The sequence below is a fragment of the Centruroides sculpturatus genome, unplaced genomic scaffold, assembly GCF_000671375.1.
Source record: "Centruroides sculpturatus isolate CEXI.00-Female unplaced genomic scaffold, Cexi_2.0 scaffold1689, whole genome shotgun sequence".
Classification (NCBI taxonomy): Eukaryota; Metazoa; Arthropoda; class Arachnida; order Scorpiones; family Buthidae; genus Centruroides; species Centruroides sculpturatus.
Genome location: NW_019385967.1, coordinates 44,482 through 56,556, shown reverse-complemented (window position 1 = coordinate 56,556; position 12,075 = coordinate 44,482). Strand labels below are relative to the sequence as shown.

Here is a 12,075-nt window from a genome sequence, read left to right as displayed (position 1 = left end):
CGCTTCGATCTTCAACATCCTAACCAACGGAAAAGATCAACCGGACAAGGATAAGCTGTCAGGGGTCTACAGCATACCGATTATAGATCGCAGATGTGATAAAAACCTTCTGTATGTGGGCTCCACCAAGCGATCCTTAGAGGTTAGACTCAAAGAACACGCTGCGGATATTCAGAAACAAAGGAACACGACGACCCTAGCAGTATATGCTTCCGATCCAGATATAGAACCCGAATTTAAGAAAGCAAGAATTATCCGCACCGCACGGCACGTACACCATATCAGATGGCTAGAGGCGGCCAGCATATATTTGGCTAACCTTAAGGATAATCAATGCATCAATTATAAAGAAGAGATTACGTTATCAACAGCGTGGCTAGCGTTTATGAATAGTAATTTATGATAGCCCGTTTGGAGTCGACTGCGCATGACATACAACGACGGAAACGGGAAACGTGCATTCGAACTTACATATTTCGAATTTAAAGTTTTTACGAGCTGCATTTTCCATCAGAGATTCGAAAAAACCTGAAGAAGAACCGGTTAAGGGTTCGAAAACGTTAGTTTTGATTCGTTTTGGATCGTTAAGAGTTAGTAGACACACCGGTAACAGGTTAGAAAGAGGTAATTATATGACTTATTTTAAAAAGAATCATTCAGATATCATAATGGAATTAAAGAAAAAATTCCATTATGATTTCAATTTTATAGAAATTTTTAAATTCAAAAATTTAGATTCCTAAAAATTGACTTTATTTTTTCCATAAAGTTTTTATAGGATATCCAAAGGGTAACAATAAAATAAAATTCACATTTGCAATGTTTATTATATGGCCACTAGAAATTTTAATTTGTGCAAATAAATGTTAAACTTGTAATACCATTCCTCCATAATGCCTAAATCATCATTAGGTTTTGGCCTTGTCAATTTGATGTGGAATGACTTGTATAAATTTTAAATTATCAAATTAAATTAGTGAATATTTATTCCTGTGAAATGAAAGTATTTCCTGATTTTTCCAGGCTTTGATTTTCAGATTATAACTGGTAAGTTTTTACCTTACTAGTTATACAGTAGAATCTCATTTCAAAAGATCGCAAAACAATAGTTTTCTTGGAATGATGGATTTTTACCCACGTCCTGCCAAATTAATATAACTTTACCTTTTTTAAGCAGGTTTTTAAATTCCTCAATGCAATTAATGGAAAATGGAAAAGTTTAATCAAAATTGACCAAACAGATTTTGAGAAGGAACACAATTCTATAAACTACAAAGAAGAGGCTTTGCTAATGCTGTGCCTGAACACAATGCTATACAATTTATTGGGCTGCAATTTGAAAAAATTGTAGACTTATAAATTCCCACTGTTGTGTGTCTGTTCTTCCTTAATCTTGAGAACGGAGTTAGATATATGAAAGACAAGACCAAATATGGAAACCTTAGGGGCAAGAACTCCCAATTAACTATATATGAACTTCTGGTTCAAAACAGAAGTCAAGTTATTTCAATTCAAACATTCCCCCTGAGAGGAGTTAGATTAGGGGTGGGCAATTATTTTTTTCCAAAGGGTCACATGAGAAACTGGAGTTGTGTTAGAGGGCCAAACAAACAATAACCTGAACTTAACTATATTCAATACAATATTAATTTCCTCCAACTGTAAAGAGCAGTAAATTATATAATTTTGATTATGCTACTGATAATCAAAAAACTAAGGATATTTTATTTTAATAAAGATATAAAATTGTGGAAAAAGTCAAAACTACTACAAGTCATAAACAGGAAAACAATAGTTATATCAGTATTTCATTTTTTTTCAACACAACTTAGAAATATTGAATAGTTGTTTTGCAAATGTAAGCAATTAATTAACTTAATACAAAAAATAATAAATGCTTTAGATGTCTTTCAGTTTACTTTTCTCATTCAGTGAGAAAAATTAAGTCTGTTTTGGGCTTCAACAAAGTGCACTGAAAGTCTGAGATGGATATACAAAGCATAGCTGAAAGGTGCACATCAATGATATAAGATCTGTGTTTAGATTTGTTGAACTTCAGCACTGAGAAAGTATGTTCACATATATAGGTGGATCCAAAGATGACTAGCTGTGCATGCCTCCTCATTTGGTGAAAGTTCTCCTCTTTGAAGGAAGAGTAAAATTCAAACAAGGAGATGGTGGGTTCAGAGCTCTCAAAACATGGAGATTTGCAAAAAATTCGGAGGGTCAAATTTGACACAATTCCATTACTTTCCCTTGTTATGTATACATAAATACATATATATATATCCTGTACATATATATATATATATATATATACATATGTACAGGAATCAGAGTTGTCAATTTTTCAGAGTTGATTTCTCTGTTCCAAATACCTGAAGTAATTCCGAATATCCTGTTAGAAAGAAAATTGTTTTCTTAGGTAGTGTGCAAAATTTCAAGATTTTCTGTAATGTGGTTGCCAAAATATAAGCAATTGAAAAGTGCAAAACTTGCCAAGAAAGTTGTATTCTTTTCTCCTTTTTCTTCATCTATCACTGCAGATGCTTGTATAGAAAATTTTAAACTTAAGCCTTTCTCATTATCAGTGAGGTGCTTGCAAAATTTCCGGGTCAATACGTCAAAGTTTATGGGAGTTTCTCCATAGAGCTAATTCAGTTTTACAGCTTAATTTTATGCTTATAAACATAAAATTACATGGAAGCAAATGAATTTTATTCAAAATGTTACTCAAAATTACAAAAGCTCAAACTGATGCAAAAGTAAAACTTTTTATAATGATTTTTCTAAACATCAAAAGTGTCAGTTGATGACGTGCTTGGTCAGTGCTGACCAAAATGAATATCGAAAGTGTTCAGTTGGCAGAGCATTTGGTCAGCAGTGCATTCAGTCACCAAGTGCCAACCGTACTGTACATCATCATCTCATGTTTTGACATAATAATACAATTATTAACTCTTTAAATACGATATCAGGCAAAATCAGCCTTATCCGTTAAAAATGAAATCAGCCAATTGAAAAGTTGTTAGACTAGTTTTGCTATACAAGTTTCCCTTGTAGCCTGAGGGGTAAAAACAATTTAGTCATTAGCAACAGAGATGGAGTGAGTTTTCAAAGCTTAAAGAGTTAAACAAAAATAATTGATATCCAAAAAAAAATTGATATCCAAAAAAAAACAAACATCTGAAATGTAAAAACATTATGCCAAGTAAAAATTTATGACAATTTAGATGATGGTCAAAATTTTTCTTAGTAGTATTCCTTTGATAAATATAAGCTTGGTGCTTGGAGGCAAAATGTAGAAAATAATACAAGTAAAAATCATGTGGGTACTGCTTCCAAGCACCAAGCTTATCTTTACCAAAGAAAAACTGCTAAGTAAAATTTTGACTGTCATCCAAATTGTCATAAATTTTTATTTGGCTTAATTTTTTTACATCTCAGATGTTTTTGTTTGGATTTTTAATAATAATAAAAATTTCATTAGAAAAAAATTAATAAAATGTTAAAATAAATTTCGATTAAATTATATACTAAAAATCAGAAAATTTTAAATTTTATACATATTTTCAAAACTAAAACTTTTTATAAAGTTTTGGAAAGATTTAATTTATTAATTAAAATCTATTTTAAAATTTATAAGTATTACATGGTTAATAAATATAAATTTGAATGATATAAACTCAATATTCAATGATAAGAATGTTTTTGTATTCTATTTTGAACTTTAATCTGCAAGAAGATTTTCACAAATAAAATATTACTGACAAGAATACTTGAGTTCAAAATTTCATAAATGGACAGTTTATTATGCAACTTTAAATATTTTGAAAGAAAAAAGGACTTATACCACTTTCCAAATAAACAGTCCATATGTGTTATGTATGTAAACCTCCAGGGAATAACCCACCGCATTGCCCCTTGACCTAGTTAGGTAACCCCGCACCTCTGATCTTTGTCATGTTCCTTTGTCTCCAGTCAGTCATGTGTTAGCTGTTGTAACACTTAGACCTGGAGGCACAACATTACATTTGTATTATAATAAAGTTAATTATACACGTTAACAAAGTAATCATTTATTTTACAGACACAATAATATGTTGGATGAGGTTTTGCAAAAGTGCACCATATAATATTTTATATAAAACATCAATAGAGGATACAGAATTTGTTAGATTTATCACCTACATGTCAGGGAAGACTGCCAAAATTTGAAAGAATTGCCCTGGTGCCTTTGTATAACAATGCCAGACCTATTACATATGAAAAATATAAGAATATGGAGCAGTTATTACCTTATATACCCCCTGTACATCATGAATATTTCAAAACACTGCCACATAAAGAGCATAACATAAGATATTGCTATTATTTATTTAAGTTTAACAATATATAAATATAATTAATGTCCAAAATAAAAAATACTACTACTATTTTATTTCTTGTTATTATTTATAAACAAAATTGAATTAATACAAAATATATTTTAAGTGATATTTAATTTTTCATAAATTAAATGATTTTTACAATTGACTAATCATTAAAATGGTGCAAGTCCATTTACAGTCTGTAAATATATAATATTTTAGTTAAATTCGCCTAAAAGAAATTTATATAATCAAATTACATATTGATAAATTAGTAGAAACATTGCCAGACTTGACATAATTAATTTATATTTTTGAATTGACTAATATGCTAACCTTTAATTTTCTGAAAACAACAAAATATGGACTTGCACCACTTTCAAAATAAACGTTCCAAATATTTATGAAATTTTTTTATCGTCTGATGCTTTTTCTATTAATAATAAGTACAAATTGTTTGTATTTGTCATTTATAGAAATAGTATAAGACAATTAAAAAAAAAACCTTAAATTTTAAAATATCAAATTACATAATTCTCTGACAATAAATTATATAAAGTCAATTATTAGTAACTTTTGTATTAATAAGATAACTTTATGAATGTTTTGGACTTGTAAGAAAGCAATATAAACTGCTGAAAATGTTTAAGAATTCTTGTTATATAATTATTGAATTTAAATGTCAAAAATAATCTATAATGTAGGTTGTCCAATAATATAATGTATATAAATTAGATCCTAAATTACCAATTCACTGACAGATTCCCAAGTTATTGACTTTTGCCATAAACATTCTGGAAGATTAAAAATACGAAGACTATTGTCATTGCTGTTTGATAAAAAGCAGCTTCCATCAGGAGACCTTGTAATATAACAAATACATTTCAAAATTCAAAAAACATAATTAAAAATTATAATGGCATTTCATAAAAAAGACTTACCATTTACATCCTTTAGTATAATTTTCTGTAATTTTTTCAAATTCTTTCCAAGCACCAGTAATTTGTATAGGATAGTTAGAAAAATCATAACAATTCTCTGAAGCTTTAAAATAGTTAGCATTGTCATCATTACGTAATTCTATTCCCTCATTACTTACTTCTGTTGTTTGGAAATGATTTGAAGAATCACTATCAATGATTATTTCTACATTTCCATTATTTATTGCTGGTTGTTCAATGTCATGGTCTTTATTTTCAGAAATAATATCTTCATCAGATTTTAAATCTTGAAATATATCTGATGATTGAATATCCACACCTGATGAACTGCAAGATCAAAAATTAAGTTAATTGACTTAACAATATTAAACACATCATTTAAGTTAAAAACATAAGAACTAAAGCAGCAAGCCTAATTTTTATTATTTTATATCATTGTATTAAATATAATTTTACATTATTTATTATATTTCTAAATGTTTTACTTCATATATTCTATTATGAATAATAACTGAATAATTATTATTAATCAGAATAGTCAATTGTTATTATTATTAATCAGAATAATTCTAATTATTCTGATTAATAATAATAAATTTACATAAACATAATCAAATAGCAAATATAATACACCAAGAGCTTGCAAACAAACACAAATTATTAGATATCCATGAACCATACTACAAATACATTCCACAGACAGTATTGGAAAACAACACACACAAAATGTACTATGACAGAGCCATAATCACAGATAAAACAATTTACCACAACAGATCAGACATCATACTCGACAAACACAATAAAATCACATACCTTATAGACATATCCATTCCAAACACTCACAATGTACAAAACACATGTACTGAAAAAGTCAGTAAGTACACAGAATTTGCCCAGGAAATAAGGCATCTGTGGAGGATGGATAGGGTTCTTATTATACTTGTCATTCTCTCCTTTACAGGTGTCATACCACACACACTACACATAAGCCTGGGCACATTACAATTGAATAGAAACATATGCATCACACTAAAGAAGGCCACTATATTGAATACATGTCATATTGTTAGGAAATTCCTGAATACAGACACACACACTGAGTTTTTTAATTTTTGTTTTGTTTTGGTTATTATGCCTTGACTCTGGTCTTGCATAGTACACAGCCACCGGTGTGAACCGAGTATAACCCACTAAACCCAACACAATAATACGGTAATACATATAATATATATATATACATATATTTTTTTTTAACTCTTTCTGTCTTGTTGACACTTTTTTCAGTTTTGGCTCTTTCCTCCATTTTTCATACCCATTATGGATCTGACTATTTCCACAATGAGTATGAAAAGAGGAGGAATGGGGAAGGGACCTGTCTTTTCTGATATTTACTGATGATAAAAAATTCTTGGGATTTCTCCCCCATATTCAATCCTAGCTCACCCCAGAATGGTAGGCTGAACCTAAACAACCTCAGCCATTCGGTCATCTAGTTGTCACTAAAGAAAGTTTTTTCCATACCCAATATAGGCTTATTCAGATCCACAATGGCACAGTTGGGTATTGAAGGACTGGGCCTGACATATTTGGGTTGACTCATTCAAAAATATTTCTCAGCCAACCTGGACTTAAACTCAAGTCCCATAAGGAGATGGACTCATGACTACCATCTTTTTATATATCTAATATATATGTAGTAGTCATGAGTCACATCTATATATATATATATATTACCTAAACGTAACTTTTATCATAAATTGACAATTGCAATTTGAGATTTTGTTTTAACGCAAAAATAATAATTGGCACCGTTGCTGAGAGATAAATTTATTAATTTGTTTACTTCTAAACTTACGTAGAGTCCATGGCAAAATCTCATGACTTCGAAATAATTCAATTTTCATTACTAAAGCGCCATTTGAAGTTTACAAAAATGTCACCAGATGGTGATAGTGTGACCACGTGGTGCAGATTTCATTAATCGCGTGTAATTAATTAATGGCTATTTCCTGATGCGAGGATGCAAATTTTTTGTATCATATTATTTTTATATTATACAGTATTGTATGTATTATTGTTGTTGTATGTTTTATCTTCTGAAAGGTTATTTAAATAATTCAAATTCTGTATTCATTTCGTTATCACTATAGGTTTGATGGGTAATTTCTTTAATTATTTAATTAAATATTCCTCTCCAGTGTCAAGTAAATAATTACCAGCATGCGGAAGTTTATCGAATGTCACACTAAGAGCTTATACATGTACCCGCTTCTCGAGATTCCTCAATTATTCTTAACAATTAATAAATATTATATATAATTCGTGTTTTATAAACACATTCTTATGATTAAAATAATGCTGAAATAATATTATTGCCTACATGTAATATGTAATAAAAAATAATCTCAAAAGATTATTCGTTTTCACTATAATAAATCACAGTTTTCAATAAATTCTGAGTGAAACACAATGCAAATTTTGTGTTAGAATCTTATGATCTGAAAGAAATATGATTTTTTATGAATTTACTGTGATCGGTTGTTGAAATACCAACTCGCATTGAGACAGCAGGATGGCCGAACGGTTAAGGTAGCAACCTACTGCTCTGGGATCCCAGGTTGAAAAACCTGAAATTTTGCTGTATTTTATTTAGTAAATTCAGTTTAAATTGTAGTACTGTATCTGTAGCAATGTATCAAAGTCATTTTAAAATCTTACAATGGAATCAGTAATGATGTCCATCTGCAGTTGGACATCATTACTGATTCTATTAATTAACAGTAGCAGGAATTTCAATTCCATTTTGAAAAATAAGGTCTACGAGGCCATTAATAAGCGCATAGACATACTGCAAGAATTCCAGCAGATGTAACTATCATCCAAGATAACGACTTCAAACTATGGATCAAATTTCGGATATTAACATCAAACTGAGCAAAGTTGACACTTTAAGCCGCACGATCCTGCCAGTCCCTCAACATTGGCACTCAGTTGAGTCTCTTAATTTGCCTAAGCCCCAGTTTTTTTTATATACAGTGGCGTAGCGTAGGGGCGGTAGGGGCGGTAGGGGCGACCCGCCCCGGGCGGCACTTTTAGGGGGTGGCAAAATTTCACAATAAATAATAATAATATCTTGTAAAAATGTAAACCATTTCATTTCATATTTTTGTCGCACCTAGGATTCGGACATTGAAATGAGCACGGAAGTTTTCATTACTTTTTCTGTGACGAAACTGAATTTTAGTCATTTAATTAAGGGGGCGGCGAAATTTTCCTCCGCCCCGGGCGGCTGACACCCACGCTACTCCACTGTTTATATATATATATATATATATATATATACTGTATATCCTTCTTCTTTATCCAGCTAAGGAGAATAATAAAAAAAAGAAGTCCTTCGGGAATTGCAGGGTAAAATCAATTGTGCGAAGACAAATATTGGCATAACAAGAAACATCATGAAAAGTTAAAAATGTTATTCAATAGCAAAGAGACCACAGACAATGTGTATATAAAAAATGATAGAGAATGTAGTAGTTTCAGAGACACGAATGCCATCAATTGCAATTTTGCTCGACCTATCCGGACGGATAGGTCGAACCCTGTGCTCACCACTCATCCTCTCCAATGTGGACCTGGAGAAAACTATAATGGGTTTGCCAAAACAAACACCCTTCCTAATACCCATAGGACGAAAAAAGTTTTAAAAATTAACATTAGCGATAACTTTCATTAATTAATAAATGGACGGATGTCATCCTAAATTCATCTCAAAACACTTGAAAAATATTCAAAAATTTTTTCAGGAAAATGCAACGTTTTAATACTAAATAGGAACAACTATTCAATGCAAGTACAATGAATCAGTTTGAACTGCAGATATTTATTTTTATTAAACCAATTTCGTAAATCGTGATTTACAAACTTTTGTAAATCTAGTAAATGATTTCTTAAATTGTTCGATTTTAAAAACATAAATTAATATAAGAAAAAAAAATGCAAAATATCATTGCAACCTTAAAAATTGTGAAAGTTTACTATCATCTTAGAATTATTAGAATACAGTGTGTCAATAGTCGCTTAACACCCTTATAAACAGACTGAGTTGAACAGGGAAATTTTGGCAGGATAGAATATGTTATATCTAACAGCAAAAATCATAATACTGTACATATCAATAGGATGGACGCCATCTTCGTGGATACCATCTTAAATTCATCTCAAAACGTTTAAATGGTAATGGGATCATATGATAAATCAGTGTTTTTCAACCTGTGGGTCGCGACGGGGGGTCGCGGGTAAAAGAAAAAGACAAGTGTTTGTAGGTCCTACACTACAATAAAAATACTACAATTTCAGTGAGAAGCTGTGCCTGTTTATTTTACACTCCCCGCGTTTCTTTATGCAGCTCTCGAGAAGCGCTTTGCAGCGAACATACTGAAACTGGTTTCTAATTGGCCAACACTGCTCGTGACGTCATTTCGCTACACTCTCGCTGCATAAAGAAACGCGGGGACTGTAAAATAAATGTCGATCGATATTTAGCTCTCAACAGAAAGAAAATTAAATACATAGTTTTTAAAATCACGGATATAGTTTTAATATGGCCCTGGGGAGTCGCCAGAATTTTTTAACTCGTAAAGGGGTCGCGTATTTAAGAAGGTTTAAAAACACTGTGATACATAAACGAAGCTAGAATTTCGAACGAAATTAAATGATACATTTATGGTTTTCCATCTAACTTTGTGAAAACTTATAAGAAAATGAATCTAACGTCTTTTTCTTTTTCTCGGTGTGATAAAATAAACTCTCGACTGTATCTAATACGTGAAGAATAAATCCAAATCATTCTGTGGTCTGGGAAGAGAAGTTTAAGTAATATTACGAATGGTTTTAATCAACGGCATTCCAATAAAAACTTTATGTCAAAGCAGCAATTATACAATTGCTGCAAAAGTTTCAAAAACTGAATTTATTGAAGATAAGTCACGAGCTAGGCAAATCTGATGGATGTCTCTTCCCAGACATCAAGATGATCTGACAGATCAATAACGCAATGAAAACAGGAAGAAAAGAATATGTGGCTATAATTGCACTATTGGCAATTACTGTATGAGCATATATTATTAATAAAAAGCGAAAGGATGGGCAGTGTGGACGACGTCGATGGCAAATGCGCCCTATCAATATAAATAGAACAATATAAAATTTAAAGTAAGAGTTACTTTGGTCAAAGAAAACAAATGAATAAATAATTTTAGTGTAGATTTGGCAACAAACAGTGATATTTTCTCCGATTTACATCAAGAGTGCGCATGCGTATTGCGGTCTGCCTCATACACCATAAAAAAGTTTGGTTCCTTACGGATACGGATACTCTCTTATGGTATTTTGTAACTGCTGCCATAAGTATACCAGCGTTGCAAACATTTACGGATATAGATACGGTACGGAGTTTATAATCCAGTCTTAAGATTATAAGGTGGAATTATGAATAAAATAAAAGAAGACTTAAAGACACTGAAAATAAGGCTATAAAAAGCCGAACAATACTCAATATGTTAGAGAAGACTAATCTGGTTAATGGCAAACATCAAACGTTATAGAAAGAAATGTATCTTTTATATCGATTTTGTTTTTGACACCGTTTCACATAAAAAGACGTAGTTAATTAACAATTAACTTTATTCACTCTCGGATACATCAGACTGGGGTGACGACTACACAAAGACTTTCTCAGATAAACGTATGTTGGAATTTCCACCTTTGACTAGACGTCAAGATCGAGTTACAACAGTATCCATCATCATCAAGTTTAATAATACTTCATAATTTTAATGAATTGTGTATACAGTATTTTAAACGTGTTTATAAGCCTGTTTACATACTGCAACAACTTGAATCTGACTAAAATAGCAAATTTGCTACGTTTGGTTCTCTAAGGGTTCAGACATAATGTTTCTGACGTTATTTAACAAAAAATATACAGCATATTTCCAATTCATAATAATTGCCGAATCAATAGGATCAAACACCAAATGTTTGGAGTCTCAGGCATTTCCAGAATAACAATTCAGAAGTCAAATTCCATGGTTCTAATAGAATTTGACTTCTACATCCATGACCTTGTGGTGGTACACCAATACATTTTTTGTTATATTTTTATATATATGTATATATATGATTCTCTATCTTTCCTTCTTTCTTTGTTCCGTGTTCCTTTGTCTATACTTTCTGGAACTTTCGTCCAAGTGTGGGTGGTCGGTGACCTAATTAGGAGACAAAGGATTAGAAATAGCCCAGAGGGCAAGTGAGAGACTAAAGGCTGCTATACACCATGGGTTAATCCTTTGAGACTGCCTGTCCTTGAGGAACTTCCGAATTTCCTATCGCCCAAAAACGAAGAAAACCTCTCAGCAGAGGGTGGGGCAGCTTGCCCCGGGCGCCACTGGCAGAGGGGAGCCTAATGGTTTCCAAGAATAACAAAATTTGTTTCTGGAGGGGGAGGGGCGCCAATATAGTGTCGCGGCCCGGGTGCAGTTACGTTGGCTACGTCATTGTGTTTATTATTACGCCACTGATGTTTATTGGCAACAAATTCTATTAAAACTCGCGGGAAAAAGTATGCATAGAAGTCTATGGTGTAAATAGTAGTAGTAGTGGTTTGGGTAGCACTAATCACAAAATTGATTTTTCATACGAATAATTTTTTAATGGAATTATTTCATATCACAAAATTAATTTTTCAAGAGAAATCTTGG

General features: G+C 31.5%; 1 protein-coding gene across 1 annotated transcript in view; it reads right to left on the bottom strand.

Moving 5' to 3' along the window:
• LOC111612858 (telomerase Cajal body protein 1-like) overlaps positions 1-6,337 on the bottom strand; it is a 41,128-nt gene extending 34,791 nt beyond the window's left edge. Inside the window, exons 1-3 of the mRNA XM_023354131.1 lie at positions 6,128-6,337; positions 5,312-5,638; positions 5,118-5,232 (exon numbers count right to left, since the gene is read on the bottom strand). Coding sequence (XP_023209899.1) covers positions 5,118-5,232; positions 5,312-5,638; positions 6,128-6,144 — 459 coding nt within the window. The 5' untranslated portion in view covers positions 6,145-6,337. The remainder of the gene's footprint in view (positions 1-5,117; positions 5,233-5,311; positions 5,639-6,127) is intronic.
• Positions 6,338-12,075: the final 5,738 nt, after the last annotated feature.